Source organism: Accipiter gentilis, chromosome 17, assembly GCF_929443795.1.
Source record: "Accipiter gentilis chromosome 17, bAccGen1.1, whole genome shotgun sequence".
NCBI lineage: Eukaryota > Metazoa > Chordata > Aves > Accipitriformes > Accipitridae > Astur > Astur gentilis.
The window spans coordinates 10,886,774-10,907,959 of NC_064896.1; the positions used below are offsets into that span (position 1 = coordinate 10,886,774).

Here is a 21,186-nt window from a genome sequence, read left to right on the forward strand (position 1 = left end):
GGAATCTTGAACTTCATAGAGAATCATCACAGAATAGAAAAAAATTATTAAAAACATGACAAATTACATGTATCTTTTCTAGTGAGGAAACAACATGCTAAAAAGAAATATTCTTTTCTTCCCCACACCCAGTTTTGAAAGCTACCTACTAGCTAATACAAAAATGGATGCCACTTCAGATCACAACCCCTTCCATTTCTTACAGACTATTTTTTTCCTGAGACACTTTGGTTCAGTAGTGCCACTGAAAGTAGAAAAAACAGTGTAATAGAATTTAATTCTTGTGCTATTCTAGATACCACTGCCAGAGTGACTTTAAATTGCTTTTGAACGAACTAGAAAGTTCAAGTTAATTGAACACAAGGACTCACGTAGCAAATTATCTTACTACTAATGGTATGGAAGAAAGAAGCCTGATTAGTAAACCCTGCTGGATACCGGCAATGTGAGAAGTTGAGAGATGCCAGAACTAAATCAGAGAGGTGAAGATCAATAGTTCTTTAATCGATGGTGCATTACAGTGGGATTTATTCTGCTGAAAACAGCAGGAGCAGATAAATTCCCCACTGAGATTAATTACTGGGAAGGGTGGATGCAAACAGAGGAGTGCAGTTATCTTTGTGACAACTGTAAGTGGCAAGAAGAACACCAGTGGGAGTACAGAGCTATTGCCCGAGTCTCCTCATGACCAATGACACCCTCATCAAATTCCCAGCACCTTTTACTTCCTTAGAAGAAACACCTTGAAGCCTGTGTATTTCTACAAACACAAATACTGTAAACAAAAAGTGGGGGGACAATTTTTTGGCTTTGTTTTTAAACTGATGGGTTGTTACAGCTTTTGGGTTCATAAAAATTCTGTATTATGGAGACAAAAGCACCAATGTGTACTGCTGAAGAATGACAGCTTTATGCACAAAGACGCTGACCACATTCACAGCACCTACTTAAGTCTAGAGGTTGTCAGAGCTGCTCTGGGGCTCTGTCTATTGGGGCTATCCATGTAATCCATCACTACCATTATAGCCTTTGGTGCTAAACATTATAGTTCCCACAAACTAACCATTAAAGCATCAAGCACTAGTGCTAAATACTGTAAACTGAGACACTAAGCAGGCTAGGCAGAAGAGAGAAATCACAGAGCATCTCCTGCAACAAAACCGATTTAGAAACAAGTCATAAATTGAAATTACTGTGACTTTGAACTACTTAAGGAATTTACTAACATGAAAAAACAGAGCTAACAGCTTAGCTTGTCAGGGCTTGATTTTTCTGCCAGCTTGAAGGAAAGATATCTCATTGGTCTCACCCCTGACATTTTACATTGACTTACCTTATCAGAAGACAGCAAGATGCAGAGGATCCAGCAGATATTAAATTTACTGGACATAATCTGATGGATTTATTTGTTCACTTACTTTGGTTATTACCAGCAACTGTTTGAGAGGTCTCCGTCTTAAACTTTGATCAGATGGCATCAACTTGTCCATTTTATTTCTTGTAGGAAACATTTCAGAAAATATTTTCAACCCTGATGCCATCCCAGCTATGTTGGTCTATTTTCAATAACTCTGAATTCAGGAGCTTTAAGAGAAATTTCTGGGGTTTTTTTTCTCTGAATTTTATTAGATACCAACAATCACATCTGTGTGGCAAATCAGAAAAGGTTCTTTATTGAGAAAAATGCAAGTTTAATACAGATATGATATAAATTACAAAAAAATGTTTTAAAAATCACCTCTCCAGGATACCCAAATTAATTGAAGGTGGAGTCTCAGTGAAGCAAATAAATTCTTTCCCAGATCATCTCTTATTTTAAAGCAGGTCATAAAAATAGTCCAGGCCTTGTCCCAGTTCCCAGATGGATATTCCAGTGCCCAATTCTTTTGCAAGCTCTAAGCGCAACTGGATAGACTAAGACAAAGACACATAAAGCAATTACCTTTTAGTCAGAGATATTAGACACTCCATGCTGTCATCTCTTCATGCCATTATCAGACATTTTAAAAACATCTATCCTTGAACCAGATACTGAAGAACCTAGCCTGTATTTCAAATACTCTCTGGTTAGCAAGCAATCATTCAGTATGAGACAGTTAATTGCACCAGTTAATTCAATGACCTAATAAAAGATAACCAGCTAGATAGACAAAATGCCATAGAAATAAATCAGATTTATGAACTATGCAAAGGACTATTCTAATTTTGGCTATCATTTCACAATGTACAGAAATTCTAACTCTTCCCAAAAATGTCTCAGGGGTAAAATAAAACTTTATCACCAAATACAATTAGAACAACTTGTCAAATACCCTCAAGATCTCTTACCTACCCTTGCCTTCTCCCAGGACAAAGTCACAATTTTCATTATTACATTTCTATTTTAAAGAGAGTCTGGGAGATTAGTATTTAAAAGTATCCCTATTTCAGCTCCAGCCATTGATTTAGAGTTAGTTTACCCATTGGTTTACAAGGGAAGCAATGCCATAATTCATGTTCTGCACTTCTTTCAGTTCAGACAAAAATAATTATTTTTCAATCTTTTACTTTCAGGTTTTCTTACTTTGAAGTACAGCACTGCAATGTTTAAACTGCTCACAGCAGGGATGTGTTTAAAACTCATTTCCATAGAAAACAGAACACGGATCATTAACAGATCCAGTGGGCCTAGCGCTCATGACTGCTTTTAACTAATCATGAACAAACCTAAGTTGGAGCAACCTGCCAGTGATTATAACATTAAAAAGGGAAAGAAACACAGTTGTCATGGAGTAATAAAATTAAGTGTTCCCTGACCATCTTGATCACATTATGTGAACAACTCTTTTATTTGTGCCAGCATACAAATCTCAAAATACTTCATTACAAGCTTGTTGAAACTCGAAAGAAAACCTGTTTCCATAAATTCACCAACCATCAGTTGAGTATCTGCTAGAGAAGAAGTAATGAAAGAAATGTGCAGGAATGAGTGTTCTTAATCTGGTTAGTACTGACAATAGCAGGATGAAATCCTTCAACAAGGTAAAAGAGAACATAGCATGACAACATGCAGCACGATCTACCTTTTCTCTGACAGGCTCATAATGAAACTTTCTAACACTCTAAGACAGGTACTACTAGCAAGAACATAGTTAGATGTGGTAATCAATATCCCATATGTGCTAGTACTTCCACCAGTATTAGATTAATGAAGGGAAATATCCTTGTACTAATGGAGCTTAAGATAACAATCCTGTTCAGAAAAACAGAGCCTTGGATCATTTCACACCAGTTTCATAGAAAATGTCTCTGTTCTCTGTAAATATGATATACTTTCACTACAGAAGCAATTCCCTTCCAATATTAAAAGCCAGCAGAGGCTTAACATACTGCCTTTAGCTTAATTTGAGAAAATCTAAAGATAGCTTCCTAGGAACTAAGGCTGCAAGTATACCTGTATTCTGGTATATTGCAGACTATTGTGTAGACAGAAATTGTACGTCCTCCTAAAGGACTTTAGTAAGGCCAAATGCTTAAGTTTTCAAAACACTAACATATGTTCCACAGAAACAGAACTGAAGAAAACAGGGTGATATAGGCTGCCAGGGAGAATCAGGATCCCCTTACAGAGGAAGGCAAAAGTTCCCTAAGCTTCCAGCCAACGCGATCAGAAGGAAAATTTCTTGTCTCTTGTCTGACAATCAGCATGTCTGTTAGCACATGAACTGTGCATTTGAACAGATCCTCTCAGAGCACTGGTTTGCTCTAGTGCGGATTATCTCTAGACATGGCTAATCTCCAAAGATCGCAAAACCCCATTATGCATGAGATAGAAAAAACAATCTTCTTGTACAGGCAACCACATGAGGGTAAACCTCTTTCACAAACATTTTCTGAACTGTCTCAATAATACAACAAGTCAAGTAAACATCTCTTTCCTCTTACAGCCCTCTGACATGAAAAAGTGGCACCTACCTTCAGTGTTGGGTAGAAGACAGCATGTTCTCCTCCTTTATTTCTGCAAAACAGGAAAACCAAATAGACACAATAGCTTTAATTGATTTCCATAGGATTTTTAGTGAGGTTAAAATTCAAAACGAGTTTTATTCCTTCACACGGAAAGGAAACAAAGACAGTGCTGAAGAAAACAGCCAATTTTATTTTGAAGAAGTTATTGCTATTAAAAATAAGATACGCTAGTGTGTTCAGCACATGAGCATTAATAAGCCCATATCAATGACAGAAACTACTTCCCATTTAGCACCTTGTATCTTTGAGATTTCTCACCCAGTGCTCATTCCACCCTGGAAGCTGAGGCACTCTGCCTCTGAAATAAGACACTTTTGCCATCAACTTCCATTCATTTCATACTTGGATTCTGGCTACTCTGTCTACTGAGGGCAGGGTAGGGCCAAAATCTTCTCTACTTCTCTTCCTTTTCTACTGCAGATAAGAGCTACTCCTGCCCTTTTTCTACTGTAGATACAAACATCTCACAGCACATAAATCCAAAGTGGTGGGGAAAGAAAAGCCATTAATAGAAGGTACACAAACCACATCTAAAGGTCAAGTATGCAACCGAGTCATTGTCCTGCAGGTATCAGTTACAGGAATATTTGCCAGAAAGGTCGTCCTGACAAAATCATCCTACTTAAATGGACTTTGAAAACACTAGCAGCTGGAAAGTTAGAAAGTTCAAAACAAGACTGTATAGAGTCAAAGACGTGCTAGAATAGTCTTTGTATAGCAATTGCATCATGCCACAACTACAACAGCAAAAAACCCTGGTTATCTACAGGATTCCTTAAAAGGCTTCACCATGAGGCCTTTCAAAACATCTAAGGAACAAAGCAATTTCCTAATAACTAACACAAAGTTTGGGAAGAAATCAGGTAACTTTCGTGATTAAGATGAAAGTCCCAAACTTCTTTGGGCATCACACTTTGTCCAAGAACTGGTTACAATGAAATACAATACAGGCAGAGTCAGACAAGATACTTATTTACACCTTTAAGGAGGACAACTCTTAGAAGAGGTGAAAAGGCTGACAGCGAAAATGGAGGATCCAAGAGAAGATCTCACAACAGAGATGGTTTGAAACTAGATCTAAGTAAACACACTGAGGTATCTTGTTGCAACTGGATTATAAAACTGTCAGATAGTAAAAGACAGTTGTACCTACTAAATGCGCATCTGAAAAAGATTAAGACATTTGGCTGTCAGATGCAAACTGTGAAAGATTTTCCCCAAATTACTATCGTTCAGGTTAAATTAAATGCTAGCAGTATAAAATATACACACAGGGCAAGCTACACTGGGCACAGATACCAACTCAGCATTTTAAACCCCAAATAATGAGAAGGATGAGTTACAAGTGGTCTTACAGCACCACTTTACCAGTTAGGCTAGGAGGAAATGCAGAGTGCATAGACAGACCAAGTAGGAATTGCTCCTAAAATCTCCCAACTTATGTAAATGCATACTTACCTGTAAAGTGCACTGGGACACGCACTGACAGACAACACATTTCTGTAACTATTTGTAATAGCCTCTGCCTGCTACATGAAAATCATTAGCTGTGCTTTGCTTAAAGATTCATGATTTGATTTCTCAGCAACTGCAGACATGCAAGATTTCCAGGTGAGATGCTTTACCAGTGAAGCATATTTCAGGCTTCGCTGCCATCCCCATCCAATGTAACTGAACCTTTGCAAACCAAAGTGGTAACTGAAAAAGGGTTCCCTTGAATAACCCTCCCTGGAGCTGCCTGAACCACTGTAGGCACACTGAGCCACATGGCTGCCTGCCAAGGACAGCGCAGCAAGTGAAGTTTAGAGTGATTTTCAGATCCAGTGTGCTTTATGCATCAAAAATTCCTCCAGGAAGCCCACAAACAAGAATCTCCAAAGATTGGCTTTCAAAGGCAAATGATATAGTACCACTGACAAGCTATCCCTTTCCCACACATTCAGTTTGCAAGGAGATGTTTAGAAAATGTGTTTCAGAAATTAATCCCAGAAGTATGCCATTCAAACAGAGCCCTCAGATGTACTCTTTTGAGAGCAAGTTTTCATCCGGCAGTCATTGTGTCTCCAACTGGATTGTGCATTAAAGATCAGTAAAACAAAGCTTCTGACTTATTCCTCTTTAGTTAACACAAAAAAACTTGTAATTGTTTGGCACAAAGTAATTTTCAATGGCATACCAAAGGATTAAATATGAAGGAACACAGATCCCAGTCCTTTCATACAAACACAGAAGATAAATTAAAACACTGCTGACCAACAGGTAAATTTTATTTTTTTTTTCTGATAAGAAATACACATTGCTGAGAAGTCAGAAGAAAATTACAGGCTGAGAGAAACCTTGAATATTAAACTAAAAATATAAAGGTAGGACACTTTTACTTTTCCCTTGTTTTTTGGTTTTTGTTTTTTTTTTTTACATTTAAAAATATTTAAACCAAGAAGGTATTTTGGAAATAACAAAGTAGTTCTGATCTTTTTTTCCTCAAAGCACCATAAAATGTGGTTTACTCTTGTTTTCAGTGGTGTGTCTTCACATTACCAATGCATTGAATAATATACAAGACAGTTTTGTAGAAGTAGTATGTTTTTGTTTGTATAATTTTACTGTATTTTTTGTATATTTGCATACAAAAATAGCAAATTATCACTGAGGCTTAATAGGATATTGCTGGGCGGGGGGGGGGGGGGGGGAGTTAAGTATCTTTTAAATGGATTTTTCCTAGCATCAGGAATCGTCTTGCCATGTCATGATGAAAAAGGAAGGACAAAGAAATTTACTACCATTTCCCTTCATGTTCTGAGTCCTTTTAAAAACTTTATCTGGAAGTCACTCGATGTTATTCTCATTACATTTCTCTACAGTTCATTCCATTTAGTGGAAGTCTGTTGCTTGACCAATCTTATCACCAGGACTTGTAAAAACAGGCTCTTGTACCACAGATTTTTCTCAGAACTATTTTTGGCTGAGTTATTGGTAATCACCCAACAGTTCACAGTACTAATCTCATAGCCTCTGATTAACTGACACTCAGCAGATAACTTTGATGGATAACTTCTAAAGATATGACTCATCAGACTTCTCTTCTAAAGACTGTTTTAGCTTATGTTATTTCATTAATCCTTCTCTGATTTACTTCTCTTGCCTGAAGCACTCTTTTATGCTGCAGCTCAGTGTCGACATAGAGATTACAAACAGCAGAATTTCCATTTGCTGAATTCAGTTGCATGCTATAGTTAACTGGCAATTCATTGTGTACTGGGCCATGCCCTGCAGAACAGTAAGTTAATAAATATAACTCACTTTTTGTATTCGAAGTAGTGTTCAGCAATTTGTTCATCCCAGACAATTTTTGGTTTGTGCTCCTTCAAGGTTTCAATGTACCTAGAAATTAAAAATATAGATATGGAATTAACTTTTCTAAAAGGCAGTTATGAAATTACATTGCAGAAATTTCTGAAAAAGCAGTTGTACCATGTTTAGATGTTGAACACTGTATCAAAAATATCTTCTTGCTGAACAATTAATTTCCTCAGCTGCTTTACAATTAGCCATGTTCGCTTTTTTAGGCTTTTATTTATAAAGCGATGAATTAATTAACATTCCTCAATTGGCAAATCTATAAAGGCACATGAAGGCAGTGCTTCAATATTTCTACAGTCTGATTCCTATATACCAAAGCAGAGGAACTGAAGTCAACCCTAGGCTGTACCTAATTGTGTCCTCCAAGGCTAATCAGTGCACTTCTTAATTATAAGCCACTATTATGTGATCAGAACAGTTCTATAAAAGGGGCTTAGTTAGTCTTCTAAAAATGAAATTTAAAAAGAGCTTGTTTTCAAGGAAAAGTTACTGCTAAGTAACTCTGTATGAATTTTCTCCACCACTAGCTTCTTGGCATTATTGTCTTACACAGACATTTTGAACATTTTGAACACCTACTTGATGCAAAGTGAGGACAGAATACTACTTGTACCCAAAAAACTACATAGGGAACAGGTGTGGAATAGTTAGTATGCTCTAAATTCATGTTCTTGGTTAGCTCACAGTATCATCTCAGTGTAGAGACAGTGTCTCCTTGTGTCTGCATTTCTGACTGCACAACGGAAATAAAGCTGCTTGCTGCCTCATGTAAGAAGACCAGAAGATGGCAAGCTACTGCCAGTGATAGAGGCCACATGGGTGTCACAGAAATAAGAGAAGTCTCTATCACATGTTCCTCTGTCTCTTCTGCATCTTTTTAACCTGCATCTTTGTGGGACAAGAAGGCTGAACTTTGCTGACAACTTTCCTGGCTAAACATCAGAGGGTTTATCTGGCCACAGACCAAGCACCATCAGTTTCTTTTTTCATTGGAGATTGTATCAGGAATTTGAATTCAAAGTCCCATTATCAGTACTCTATGTTTATCATGATTATATAAAGCTGTCACAGGCAAACATGGTGATCATAAGGTAGCTATAAAATTATTTTTCTGTTTTTGCAAAAATCTATCAAAACCATCTCTTCTACAATATGTCTCATTCTTGCAGTAATTTCTCTGCTTATGACAGGATTTACATGGAGAAATTTGCCTTTAAGTCATCTTATTTTAAATAAGAAATTTCCATCTCCTACATAAAAGATGTCATAATTGATTTTCATCAGCCACTATCCTGACTCCATCAGTGCTGAAATTCCACCTCACTATATACTTCAAAAAAAAGAGAGAAAAATCTGTATTTCTCAGTATGAAAAAGATTTATTCTCTCCTTCGGTATTATTCTAAATGCAATTACAACATTCAGCATTGCAGGGAATATCTTCTCTCTTTTGCTGTCGCTTGCTCATTCATATACTGGTAAATTGTTGCCTACTCCTAGCAGTTTTAGAAAAGATTTTAATTTTGTATTTAAGTCAAATGAACCCAAGCCAGGCATGCTATTTAAGTATCTATATAAGCAAACACATGGTAGCAGCTATTGCAATCCTCCTCAATATACACATGCCCTGTAACAATGCACCTTTTCAAATAATGCAAGTTAACCTCAGAACCTTTTAAGATATACAAAATTTTAAGTTGCCTCACTAGAGAAATATGCAAAGAGATCTAGTTTTGTATATTTAAAATTTAAGGATAGCTTTTAACACCTTGCCTCATTCCAGAATGGCGACTTCAGTAATGACAGGAGACAACACTCATGTAGAACATGGGACCAAGATGTTACAGCCCAGAAGACAAGAATAACCAGCCAAGACAGCCTGGCATGCAGTTTTATACCTGAACGTATGACTTCACGTGAGAAATCCTAATTTCGCTTGCTAAAAATCCCAACACAATTAAAGAGTGTTCAACATACATATGAACAAGCTCTAAATGCAACTTGAAGCAATTATTACAGCCTATTATTTATAAGGTATATTATTATTTTAAAGCTGTCCAGGCATGCACTGCATTTAATGAGAACCGATCCTGACCAGGCACAGAGAATTTATTTTCCTTTCTCCTGCCTCTAGGCATTTATCACCACGGTATGTAAGAGCAAAGTTCATCTTCGAATCACATCTATGGTGATGAGACTAGCACCAAGCTTGAGTTGGGGAAAAAAGAAATATTAGGCCCCAAATAGTCACTACTATCCATTAATTTTTGGGCACCTAGTTGAAATGTATTAACTTGGTTCTTACATTGTCTCTATTAAGGACAACAAAAATCCAAAGTACAACGTTCAAAACACTAAGCTACTGTTTACTTCAACTGCAACTGCATACTCAACACTTCTGAAAGTCAAGTTTTGTATTTTCTACAGATAACAAGGTTGCTGTGAAGAGTCTGGAAGAGGTGCAGCAACAAACCACAGCTGTTTCACATAGGCTTTCTACTGCTCTAACCTGGGAACAATCCATTCCCTTCCTGTAGTCATCTGCCCCAGTAACTATTCATTTTCTTGCAGTAAAACTTACAGCAGCTTTATAGGCAACATCTCCCAGATATGCCATATTTCCCATTATCTCTGTGCTATCCTGCTATGTGCATCGTAAATGCAAGGGTTCCTGTGTAAAACTGCAGTGCCTGTATCACAACACACTTGCTTGACTCAAACTAATGCTTGACAGCTGTTCCTAACATATTATCTCCTAGCTGAGGCAGTACTTGACTCAACAAATATTGGATACACAGTTATTTAAATAAAAATTAAAAAAAAATAAAAAAATGAGAAGAGACATTTCCCATCACATTGAACCAGACAAGCATGGGATATCAGTATGACTGGGGTACCAGAGATCTAGATTAATTTCCAGTTTCTCAAAGAGGAAAAGGGATGGGTAGGGAGCTCATCACAGCCAGCCTTCCTTCTTCCTTCCACCTCACTCTTCTCCTTTTGACTCATATTTATTGCTATTTTTCTCTCCTCTCTTTCTCATTTTTCCCTCTTTCTACTGCCACTGTCCCAGTTCACATCTACTTTTATACTCCTATCCAGACTAATTTATTTGCTTCCTCATCTCTCAGCTCTTAACTTACTAGGTTTCTTCTTTTACCAAGCTGCCTGAGCAGTTAAGAGTATGATAAACACTGAAAACTCAGCTTCACTGTCTTGCACAACGTATTTCCTGGGAAGTTTGTGACCATTTGCAGAGAAAGTCATGCTGTTCCTCTGGTCCTAGCCTGAAACAAGGTCAGCACGGATGAAGTATCTGAAGTATTGATGCTAGTCTCTAATGAAGCACCAATGCGGCATGTAAAAATGATAAATTTGCATGGATTATCAGGAATAGTATCAAAAGGCAGATGTCACCTCCATGTCCACCTTGCAAATACTTGTTCTTAAGCAGAGAACTGCCATTCTGGCTCATTTAAATAGGCCTTGGTTTAACTTACCCAAAGCAACCTTTTTATTCTCCGGAATGTTCCTGCTTGATAATAGCTAAGCAGCTAAAGTATCAGTTCAGGTGTCACAACTGGGCTTTTAAAGTTTAAAAGTTATGACTTGGTAAAAACATGGCCACATAATACAAAAGCATTTGGAAAAGATTTTAAGTCTGCCTGCCACCTTTCATACAAGGCTTCAAATCCACAGTTTTACTGCAATTTACTGCCATACCTCTTGTCGAAAAAGACACTTCTCAGTCTACAGAGACCAATTGTTACTCTTACAACTCTGATACTCCTAGTTACAAACCCACTGGGCAGGGTTGGACTAAAACAAGCATTCCCTTCCACAGAGTAAATGAGAAGCCAAAACGTACATATTATGGAGTTCCTGTAAAGTCAGTCCTGCCAAAGATGTGTATCTATGAACAACACTAATATGACTACACCTACGCACAACTGCACTTTGCTGCATGTTCAACTAATAAATAAAGGATCCAGAAGAAAGGTTCTCAGGATTTATGGCTGGTGTTCCTTTTCTAAGAAACTTTTCTTCCAGAACACGAAAAATGGTATGGCACTGGAATATGTTAAGGTAAACCCCACGATCTATAGTCCCCCTGAAGAATGTATTTATCTTCACTGATAATGCTTTTTCACCAAGAATATAAAGAAACATGTCTCTAGTATATCTTTTGCAACAAGAATATACATTCTAGGAAAATATATAGCTTTATATAAAATTTTTAGAATAGGATTTATTTACAAAGGTTAACTTTTTTAATCCTCAGGTGCTTTGCTTTACTAGTCCTAAGTCGCTCTTCAACAAAAAAGCTTAGTGAAAAGGAAACCACTGCTGAGCATATATTCCATTTTGATGCTCTTTTCTAACACCTTACATTTTTGCCTCAATTCTCACATGAACAAAAGTCTGACTTGAAGCAACAGGTCTCTAATCAGAAGGAAGGATCATTTGCTCCTTCTGCAGCAAACTGCGCTTATCTTCCACTATAGCAAACTTGAGTGATTCAGTCAAAGGATACAAAATACTATTCAGCTTGAAAATCTATACCACACATTTTCTTTTCAGTCTGCTTCAGTTACAATAGACTTAACTTAGTTATTAAACCCTGAATCTACCAGGAATTGCATCTCCATAACTGACCATCAACAGTGCCTATGCATGGTAACAGATGTTTTAGACTCGACTAGGTAGGGTCCATCTTCCCCCTTTTCAGTAAGCCATATCTCTTAATAAAAGTATGAGAAATCACATAAAAAGCTGTATTCTAAAGCTCAAGAGTTTAAATTTCTGATGCAAGAAAAATATACAGAAATACCTCCAAAACAGTTTTCATGGTAGTACTGTTTTTTAAGGACATTCCCTATGTTGGTACATATTTTCCAGACAGCACTGGTCAGTCTCCCCACTGCTCTGTGTACATCAGGACACTGTGTGAAAGGACAAATACGAATCTTTGAAACAAGATTTTTTCAGCTGGGATATATGTATAAAATCTGTAAGTCAAAATCCCTTTTATTTAATGTTTAATTTCAACTACCATGACACTTCCACATCTTAGATGCTTAGGCTTTTCTTCCACTATTTCCTTTTTGGTGGGAAAAATTGTCAAGAAACAATATAACCTCTAGAGACACTTTTAAACTTTAAATTGAAAAGTTTTAAAAATGAGATTTTTTTTTGACCTTCTCTGCTTTTTAGAAGATCATTTCTAAAGAGCAGCTGCAAAATTGCTGCATACACTACAAGCTACCAAATAATTCAACCATGAAACTAACAGTTTTGATAAAGGATGCCTTCAATGGTAATAAATCAAAACACAAAAGGAAGAAAATTTTAAAAAGGAAAAAGATTATATAGAGAGATTTTGAGTTCTCACTCCTCGATCCCTAAAATTGCAGCTTTCAAAAGGTAGAGATGCCTTGCAATTTAACAATCTTTAGATATTAGCCTTTAAAATAGTTTTGTGAGCATGCATAAATTTATGAAAAGCCTAGCTGCAGAGTCACTAATAACATAATATTGTATATGTGTGTAGAGAGATATATATATAGTATTACATAGTGTGCAGTAATAAAAGTCAGTAATACACTGAACAATGAAGTAAGCTTTCACCAAAACTGGTCCCATCAGGATCACTTAAGCAACTTTTTACTCATGTCCTCTCAACATTCAATATTCAATAGCACCATATTTACAAAATATAAGTATAAACTTGCAACTTAAAAAGCTGGTAAAGTTGTAGACCACTATATCCCTTTCTTGCACATTAAAGAATCTGTATTTTATTAACACAAATCCCACAAGTTCTTTCAAAAGCAAATAGGTTATCCAAGAAAAAGACAGCTACCTATCTGCTAGAGAATCAAAAGAACACACTAACATTACAACAGTTTTTACTTTGAGGATTTATGCATTTGAGTGGAGAGCACACTCTAGAAGCTTTATTTATTCTGTCTGCAGGGTATGTTATTCAAAAATAGTTCTGTTATGATCCTTAGATTATTTCATGTAAAACAAAACCAACTACAGTTTGCAGAGAGACACCAGTCTGTTCACTTTCATTACTGCGGGGTGTCTTGGGTAAAGCTGTTGAAGTATCCAAGTAGCAGCCTAGGAATGAAAAATCTATAAACAAGCACCATCTTTCTCTGTTAGTCTTCTCTCTGTTGTTGCCTGCACCTTTGCTCTGTCAGTTTTAAAAGGCAATAATGGTATTTTTACTATTTTAATAGTAACAGGTTTCCAACAGAGTAGTTTCTCTGTGGGTGTGCTGCTTTCAGTAAGTGTTGTAAAGTCATTCTCACTGATTTCTCCACAATACTTCATCACTGACTTAACAGATGACATTTTTCAATGCTTCCCCACCAACCTCACACAAACCTATTGCTGCCATGATGCACAAGCCAAGCCATGATGCACCAGCCCAATGAAAATAAGCAGAACCTCAGCAACATTTCTACTGTTACTCCGGGCTCTTCAAAAGTGCAGCTTGTTTAGCATTCTCAAAGTAATTTAGAAACAATAATACTTAGGTGGACACAAGTGCAGAGAGGCAGCCAAATATTCCTATTTTAGAAACTCTGGAGACACAGAAGACAATGTCAAGCTTTTCAGAAGCGTCCTCTTATTGCTCTTGTCTCAGGGAAACAATGAGCATTAAAACCTTTCAGTGCCTTACTACAGCCACAGAAGAAAGTACAAACATTACAGCATTTCTATGTATACAGGTTTTCACATTAATAGTGCTCATTCCCATTTAACTTCACAGAGGTTTTATAAAGAAAAAGCCCCATCTGAGAGTGTACGCAACGGTACGCTAGCAAATTACCCTAGTGAACTGCGAGTACAGCTGAAAGTACTCTAGTCTAGGCTAACTTTTCTCAATATAATCAAAATGGTGGTTCTTCACAAAAAAGAAAACAAAGCTACAGTTAGATATTGAACAAAGAATAGAAGTACTCACAAGGCAGAAGGTGTGAACATTTATATATTTAAGGTTTTGACTCAAACTGACAGATATGAGAATAACATGTTAAAATCTCCTTAAAGAAAACAAGTTATTTCTAAGCTGATAAATACTTCTCAGACAATGGAGACATAACTAGATTGAGGCAGAAAGTTTGCATACCTGTTTGTATACCTTCAATAACATACTGCTGTTCCATAGCTCCATTTTACTTTGTAATGATACTTTGTTGTTGTTGTTGTTGTTGTTCTGTTCTTCTATTTTTCAAGACACCCGGGGCTACAAAATGTCAACTTTTTTTTCCAGTGCAAATTATTTATGGTAACAGTTTACTAAGTTGCTTTCTGTTCATATGCATCAACTTTGCCTATTTTCTATCAGAAATCTTTGTCATTCTTGACCATTGCCAAATCTCAACTTTCTAGCTAAAGTATCAGCTAATCTTTTTGCTTGTATTTGTTCAGTTAGACGGATTTTTCTTTCCGATTTATCCAATCTAGCATGACAGGTCACTATCTATAGCGGGGTTTGGTTTTGGCAGCTTTTGCTGTCTTGAAAGAATGAGTTCGTTGCCTTTAAAAGCCTGGTGTTACCATCTGGACTTCTCTTTCTGCTCTGGCCGAAGGGCACCCTCCTGTCAGGCGGAAGACAAGTTAATGGTAGAGTGCTAGAACAAAAAGCAGGATTCAGGCAAGCTCACAGAAAAGCACAAGAGAACTAAATGAAATAAAGCATACTGTTACGGACTACCTCAAGTAACTAGTCTATTTAGTCATACTAAAAAAAGTTTAGTTTTACTATGAGCTAGAGGTTCCACAGGCAAAGGATTATTATTTTTTTTTTAGTATTTTTTTAATGAACTCCATGTATTGGTCATTTTGAAGTCTTCAATAAAAACATACTCATTTGGTCTTGATTGCCTTTGCACACATTTTAGAAAATGTGACTATTCAACAAAAATTTGATGTTGTCTTTGGTATTCATCATGGAATTAATACCAAGTAGGCATGCTACTGGGCAAACAAAGAGTAACAGTATTCTCTCTTGAATTAGGAAACAGGTCACCTCAAGGTTAACATTTTTTCTGACTCACTTCAGTTATGAGCTATACCAGACAGAACTCTCCCTATGTGCTCACTCATAAGCAAGAATCTTCCCCCTCCTCCCTGTTTTAAGTTGAAATTAGGTAGAAAAGAGAAAAAACAGGAGAGGTATAAAACAGTCTAATATAAATAATTTAATAATTTAAAAGTTGATATGAAGTAGATCCTCCTCTCTCTCACACTTCTATTCCATAATTAAAAATGTTTTCATTAGCCATCACAACTGTCTCTGCTATACACCAGGGACGATGTGAAAAGCCTCATTTAAAGCAGATTGTCAGACTATGTTCTGCAGCTCTAAAATGTAGTACACTGTGAAAACAAACTGATTTTCCTCCAAATTCATACCATCCACCATCACCAACAAAACCCACAGATATATCTAACATAAAACCTACAAGACACACTAATGAACATCACCCCTAAAAAGAATAAGAAAACCCTTTTCCTCAATTAAAAAACATTGCACAGCAGAGGTTCTCTTGTCCACATGGCTTGATAAAACCACCATTGTTTATACAAGCACAGAGTACTCATGCTGTCTCTGTTGACAACCAAGTTGATTCACCTGTTCTATATTGTCTAAATCCTACAATATAGCTTGTTTATACTACATAGGGAAGTGGCAGTTTACATGTTCAATTGCACCAGCACAATGTAGCTATTCCTAGCAGAGCCGATCAAAACCCAAGTGCTATTTTGTGAGATATTTAACCTATGCATGCATGCAAATTGTCCTAAATAGAGATGAAAACATATTGTTACCTTACTAATGAAAAGACAATTTCAACAAAATATGTAGATGTTTCAACAGTGGTACTTATTATACCACTGTATGAGAAATCATACAATCTGCATTTAGTTATTAAAATACTGTAGTAATTTTATACTGTATTTTAAAATCATTGTAATGTTTCTATGATACTAGGAAAAAGTAGGAGAAGAATATCTCATTTTTATTAACTCCAGTCACAAAAGTATTAGGGTAAAAAAAGTATGAAGGAGAATACTCAGCACAAAAGACTTTGTCAGTAAATTACCTACTTTCTTGCAGGATATAAAATTTGAGCAGAACTTCCCATTCTGAAAATGTCAGCTTAAAATCACTTGCCTCTTTAGGTCTCTTTATAGATATATACCTGGGGGTTCTTTACTTTTCCACTCTGGATAGGATCTATAATCTGCACCTTTTGTGGCATATGGAAGAAAAAAGTACAGAATGTGGAGGTCTGTATCAACCTGAAATTTTTCTAGACACCTCCATGTAGTCATGGATAACAGCACTGGGAAAGCAAACCTCTTTTCACGATAAGCCTCAGACTACCAATGCTGTTTCAGAATGATTATACCAGAAGATGCTATAGTGTAATGCCAGAATTTGCTCTGAGCAATGAAAGCATTGTTTACTCCCACCATCTACTAAGGTAGTTTCAACCATAATCCAGGATGAGAATCATCTCAACACCAAAGATTTCAGCATATGAATTTCCACTAGAGGCTAGGAGTAGTAAATGAAAGGTTAAATTAATTATATTGGATAATAAATAAATAATTGTGCTGTCAAAATTAAATATACATAATGTGTAAGTTCCCTAACAATCATCTATTATGTGGAAGACAAAAAGCTTAGTCACAGAAAGGTTATCCTTACAGAATTCTGAAATACTTAAAAATGCTGCCAGGCTTCTAAGAGAACGACTGTCTAAAGGAGAGTTGAAAATCTGCATTGATGAGAAGCCAACAGGTGATTCTTTCCTCAGTCAGGGTCAAACCACCACACTGACATTGCTGCAGCTTAATGTCCACCCTTCATAGAAGAAACACGGGTGCTAATAAATTCTTATGAGGCAATGTATCATCATGTAATAGTAGAAGTATTAGTCCTTCCTAGACAGTTAACATAAAAGCTTAAATTCTGTTCCAGCTCACCCAATAATCTAGTTTACTACAGAAACTGAGACAAGACAGGGTCTCTCTGCTTAAAAACTACTTCTCAACATGATGAAGACTAAACAGGCTTGTTTCAAGAATGAGCAGGTTCATCCTAAAAAAAAATAATCTTTGAAAATAAAACTGCTAGTTTAAGGCTACATTTTCTGAAATGCTTAAGTAACACTTGATTGAGGTTGAAGCATCTTCAAACACATTACTCTAAGTACAACACTGTGTTCCATTCTTTCAAGAACTTACATAATAGCAATGTATATGAAAAAGTGAGGCTGTGTATCTTTGGATGTGGGGCTGAACAAAGTTCAGATACACTAATGTATCTGCTGTTCAGCTTCAGCTGTAAATAACAAAACCTAAAACTATGCTAGTTCTGTTGCATGTCAGGTTGGGTTCATTGGGGTTTTTTACACACATCATAAAAGCTTTCCAGACTTTTCTCTTGCTCAAAATATACAAATGAGCTATATTCATCCAGTGGTACAGAGATTAGCTATAAAAACTGTGTTAAACTGGATTTGGAGCCAGTTCAGATTCAGATGATCTCAATTCAGTGTATAGGAGATGAAATTTGATCCACTCCAGCTATGAAAATGAAAGATGAGTGCAGTCACCTATTTTGATATTCTGAATTCTTCTACGCCTACTGCATTAAAAAAGGTAGATATAAAAAAAAAATCACATTTCTTTTCCATCCTTGCCTAAAAGGTTAGCTGATCTTAATGCCAGTGAACATCACTAACTCTTCCAGTTGCTTCTTGCATCTCTCTTCAACCACTCCTGAACTAAAACCATCCCAATACAAACACAAGGTCAACAGCAATGTCACCAGCCAGATTTAACGACCATAAAAGCCAGCAGGAACGTCTTTTCCTCACCCTGTGTCAGGAAAGGAGCAGCACAGTTGCTCTTCCAAGCCCCCAACTCAGCCCTGTCTGACCTGGCTCTGGGGTACCAGAGGACAACATCTATGGTTGCCGCGAGGCCCATGCCAGGTAGGTAGGTGCTCAAGCCCCCTGTTCCCACAGGGCTGCTAAAAGGTCCTGGCTGAGACAGATGGGCAGGGGCCAAGCCCCATGCAGGGCACAGTTACGGGAAGGTAGCAAAGGAGAATGGAAGGGAACATATGTTGGGTGCAAGCAGCAGAAGGCACCAAGGATGGGAGAAGGATGCTGTGACTGAAGGGGAAGATCTAGCACTGTAGCTCCCAGATGACCTTCTCTACTCAGGCAGACCACAAAACTTGCAGGCTGCAGGACTCTGGGTATGTAAAACTGACCCAGGTCAGGAACAGCCTTAGGAGAGACATGCTGACTCTGTTCTCTCTGCAGAAACAGGAGAAATAGTTCATGCTAGACAGAAGCAGTGTTGTCTGCAAGGAACCAGAACTTCGGATGATGAACAAAGCTAACTACAGTAGGAGACCTGAGAAATCTGACCGCGATTTGGATTCCATCTGCGTCACAAGATGCTGTGAATGACACGCAGACATAGGTCTCCACTTGGAAGAAGCTCCAGAAGAGTGTTCAGATTCCTTAGCTCACAATCATGTCAGGCCTACCATTTCCACTACCAGTATCTCTGCCTGCTCCTCACTGGCCTCATGACTAGTGGGTTTTCAGTAAAACATGACTCATGAATGCAAAGTTGATACAAAATGCTAAACCGTAGAAGTAATCCAGTTGTTGAACAGCCCTCTCCCTTCAAAGCAGTGGGAATCTGTATCCTTCAAATCTCCTGAAGGCAGCCTCTGCTACTGTGGCTCTGCACTTTGGCACGTAAGACATATATAAAGCATATAAGGAAGAACGGTCCAAGAAGTAAGAAGGCAGCATTCACCACTGCCTTGTGCAGCTCTGCTGCAGATCCTTGAGATCCCAAGCATCCTGCTGAATGCAACAAATCAAATGCCTTTGAGAATGGTCTTAATATCAGCCCAACAAACAAATTCATGGTATTATTTCCTCCATCCAGGACACTGCCATACTGCCAGCTATCAAAGCCCTAGGACTGTAATTTTCACTGCTGCTATGACAAGCACAAAATGTCCACCATTTACTTGTACCTATTTCTGTTCACTTGAAAAGTATGTAGCAAATGCTTTCAAAATGCAAGAATACTTATTAAAATAAAGGCATTTAACTAATTCCTTAAAAAAAAATTAATTCTCTAACAACAATCATGATGAACTATCTAAAAGAAGCTATGAAATTACAGAGTTCCTCAAGCTTTATTTATCTTACTGTGCTGCTCTAGTTTGCTGAGAAATGTTACCCATGGTCCCTTAGAACTAATGCATTTGAAACCTATTTCAGGTTATGTTCCTAAATGGAAGCATGTTGTAGTATTCTCTGACTTTTAGAGGTAGCCCAGACCAAAACCCAGCAAGTTTTGCTCTTACATCTAAGGTTAATCTGCCAAATTCTCATTGCTGACATATCTGACTAAAATATGACTTGCAGGTTATCACACACACAGTTTTTTAAAATCTTCAGGGTTCTTTTGTTCCAATTTTTACTTTAATTAGCTGACACATCAATTAAATTTTGGTATTTCAACCTAGCTCTCACAAAGCAGAAAAATGTTTCAAACCTACTCCATGTCTTTTAATTATCACCTGCCATGTCTCAAGTTCAACCTCTGAAGACCTGAACACCAAACACTTTCTGTAAGATAAAAGAAACACAGTTCAGGGATAGTTTTTTGACATGAAGTAGTTATAGAAGCACAGTAATAAATTAAAATGATCAAGTGCAATACAGCACATAGTTTTACCTTCATATGAAAGGAATCATAAATTCAATCCTTGACTGGGAGAATTGTAACTAAAGGCGGCAACTACACTAAAGGAAAATCTATGGCAGAGCAGTAAACTCTACAAACCTCCAGTGTTCTATGAAGCTATGAACGATATACTTTTTTCTACCTTCTTGGACCAAGTTAAGTGAGGAAAGAAGAACATTTCTGCTGACTTTTGAGTTCATTTTTCATACTTGGCAAAAGGATTTTTCTCCTCTCAGTTGACCATGTTTTAGTCACAGTTATATAGATTTATTCTGGATTTACACCAATAGGACTAATATAAGACTTTCAGCATTTGTTTTTTGAAAAGATAAAATGATGACAAATTCATGCAAATGACTATTAATCTCTCATAAATAATGGAAGTCTCAGAGGGTTAGTACATTTTTAACATGCTTTAGAATAATCTGGATGGCATATAATTCCTCCATTTTTGGTATGACTTGAATTGAAGATGGGCTATGAAGTAATAAACTATGTTTTATCCAATGAGAGTAGAGATTTATGCCCTTTCAAGAAACTATCTTCATCAGGGCAGTTAAGTAAATACTTGAGAACATGGATTTTAAATCTCTTGATATTTAGTTAAACTAATACATATTCACATGGCAGTGTTCAGTTTTAAAGAAAAGCCTGGCACTTTTAATCATGAAAAACCAGCAGAACGTCTTCCTTATCTTTGTTGTAACTCTGACAAATATTTGTATATTTTTATCTGTTTAGATTCTGCTGAACAAACATATCTGTGCCAGCTGCTAGAATTTGTTAAGGTTAAGACTAAATTTTAAAGGCAAAAACCAATATGCATATATATATATTGGAAATGACTTCCAAAGAACTGTTACTTAAATCAAATGGCAGCATTTGGAGTGCAAATCAAGGGACAAAATGATGACCACCACATTTTTTTCCTTTTACCTGGAAATCTCAAAATGCAATACTATTTTACCACTAACAGGTATGTGTATATATATATTTTTTTTAA

At 36.9% G+C, this 21,186-nt stretch overlaps 1 protein-coding gene across 3 annotated transcripts in view; it reads right to left on the bottom strand.

The window, feature by feature from the left end:
* Positions 1 to 1,644: 1,644 nt before the first annotated feature.
* CHID1 (chitinase domain containing 1) overlaps positions 1,645 to 21,186 on the bottom strand; it is a 136,459-nt gene continuing 116,917 nt past the window's right edge. For all 3 annotated transcript variants that reach the window (XM_049820755.1, XM_049820753.1, XM_049820754.1), the window contains exons 11-13: positions 7,309 to 7,389; positions 3,955 to 3,997; positions 1,645 to 1,914 (exon numbers count right to left, since the gene is read on the bottom strand). In XM_049820755.1, the coding sequence (XP_049676712.1) occupies positions 1,816 to 1,914; positions 3,955 to 3,997; positions 7,309 to 7,389 (223 nt within the window). In that variant the 3' untranslated portion in view covers positions 1,645 to 1,815. The remainder of the gene's footprint in view (positions 1,915 to 3,954; positions 3,998 to 7,308; positions 7,390 to 21,186) is intronic.